Here is a 2,191-nt window from a genome sequence, read left to right on the forward strand (position 1 = left end):
GCCCGGGGGCCTTATCCCCGCCGCAATTCCAAACTGCGTTTTTGACTTCACTAAAAGAGAACGTGGATATTAGAAACGTACCCTGCTCGATTGACAGTTTTTTGATGTTGTGACAAGTAAACCCCAGTCTCGTAGGATTAGGTTCCGAAAATTTTTCCTGGAAAAAATCTCGAACCTCATTTTTGATACTTGGGGGATCGGTGCACCAAGCGCCATTTATAAGTAGCCCATTCATCATACTGCTTGCAACCCTGCTGTTAATAAAGCCATGAAAGAAAGCGGAGTTCTCTTCACCTTCCATTGCTCATTTAACCCTCGATTTTTGGTGTAGTTCTTTGAGTCGGGTGTCGTTGATCATGTTAATGTTGTTTTTATGATCATCATATACTTCTCTTTCATTCTCTGTTAGGTCTCGATTTTCGCATACTAAATCCAATTTTTTCAATTCATCAGCCGAGGTGTTGAGGCTTCTGTTCTCATCTTCCCTGTTTTTTTTACTCCAAACTTTGATTGCATTTTTGATGCTTCTTAATTTTTCTGCTAGTAAGACGTCTGGTGGGCCAGTACAGAAGAAAGAGGCCACGGATGAGCGAACCACCCCATCAAGACTCGGTTTAGAGAGCCATGTGTTGAAGAACTTGAATGGTATATGGCCAAAATCGTTGGTTGTAGTGATGAGAATGAGCGGGCAATGATCCGAGAGATTCCTCGGGAGGGTCCGTAGCGATGCCGTAGGCCAAAGGCCCCAAAATTTATCACATACCAACATCCGATCTAGCTTGCTCATTTTTTTTCCGCTATCCAGCCATCTCGTGAATTTAGACCCGTTCATTTGATATTCCGCAAGGTTTGCTTCGTATATGAAGGTGTTAAAATCCGCTGCCGACGTTGGGTCGAAAATACAGCTCCTTCTCTCATCGGTAGATCTAACCTGGTCGAAATCCCCTAATATAATCCAAATAACCCCACATGTTGTTTTTTGTTCTCTAATATGCTCCCAGAGTGCTCTTTTTGCATTTGTAGATTGTGGTGCATAAATATTCATAATGTGAACAATATCAACAATGCCTTTAATCGTGCCACAGAGCATCAAATAATTCCTGTTTTTAATGGTTTCTTGCCTATTGAAAATCCCCGGATCCCATATGCATGCTGATGCGTGTGGGTGTGTATATGTTTTAGGTATATATTTTAAGCCCTTTTTACACCTTTTTTAGCCAAGTTTTAAATTTATAAAACACAATATTTACTAACACTACACACACATATAGGCAAGTGCACCCATCGTGGACGTAGTATAGTGTTGGTAAGATACCGAGGTCGTCCAAGGACACAAGAGCTTTTAGTACCGGTTTATCCTCAACGTCTAATCAAATTAAAATGTTAGAAAAGATTTTTAAACTAAGAAAATAAAACTAACTAAATGCTGAAAAATAAAAATAAAACAGATGGACAAGATGAATCACTTGGATCCGACTCGTGTATAGTGTAACCTTTGATTATTTTCGCACATTTGCACTTGTTTAAGAGATTATCTTAGTTATTGTAGTAGGCCCCTCTTTTGAAGGTGACGTTACCCTCAACCCAGTAGTTTGAGTCAGCAAGGATACAATCCTAAAGGGTCGGATTATTGAAAGATAATTAATTAAGTTATTAATGCAAATTATGGTAGGCCCCTCTTTTGAAGGTGACGTTACCCTCGACTAAGTAGTCTGAGTCAGCAGGGATACAGTCCTAAATAGCCGGGTTATAGTATTAATAGTAGTTTACTTATGAGGGGTCAAAGAGTTTGGATCCCCGCCATCCAATACCTTTGGGTATTGAAGGAGATCCTACTAAATTTGACCCAGGTCCCTTGCAGGACCTCTAAATGCTGAACAAGGGCAAGACTCTTACCAAACCGTTCCCTTAACCCCCGACCAGGTAGCCAACATACCTCCATATAGACCGTGGAGATATGAATGGTGAAAATCTTTTATTTTATATAGACAGTAAAATAATGTCAAGACACCACGGACAAACGATAAGGAAGAATCACCTTCAACATAAGAAACTAGTTATTAAAGTCATTAATACAAAACCAAATAAAAAGTGCAAAAGATTAAAAAAAAAGTATTACACTAGACACTTGTCTTCACCAAGTGATGTAAGAGACTTAGGCAAACATGGCCTTTGATTGTCAAGAACTTTT

The 2,191-nt window shown here is 39.5% G+C and overlaps 1 protein-coding gene across 1 annotated transcript; it reads right to left on the reverse strand.

Moving 5' to 3' along the window:
- Positions 1 to 304: 304 nt before the first annotated feature.
- LOC110943798 lies at positions 305 to 1,045 on the reverse strand. Its single transcript, XM_022185530.1, has one exon. It carries the CDS (start codon positions 1,043 to 1,045, stop codon positions 305 to 307), a length of 741 nt encoding a protein of 246 aa, XP_022041222.1.
- Positions 1,046 to 2,191: the final 1,146 nt, after the last annotated feature.

Source organism: Helianthus annuus, chromosome 5 (assembly GCF_002127325.2).
Source record: "Helianthus annuus cultivar XRQ/B chromosome 5, HanXRQr2.0-SUNRISE, whole genome shotgun sequence".
NCBI classification, from domain to species: domain Eukaryota; kingdom Viridiplantae; phylum Streptophyta; class Magnoliopsida; order Asterales; family Asteraceae; genus Helianthus; species Helianthus annuus.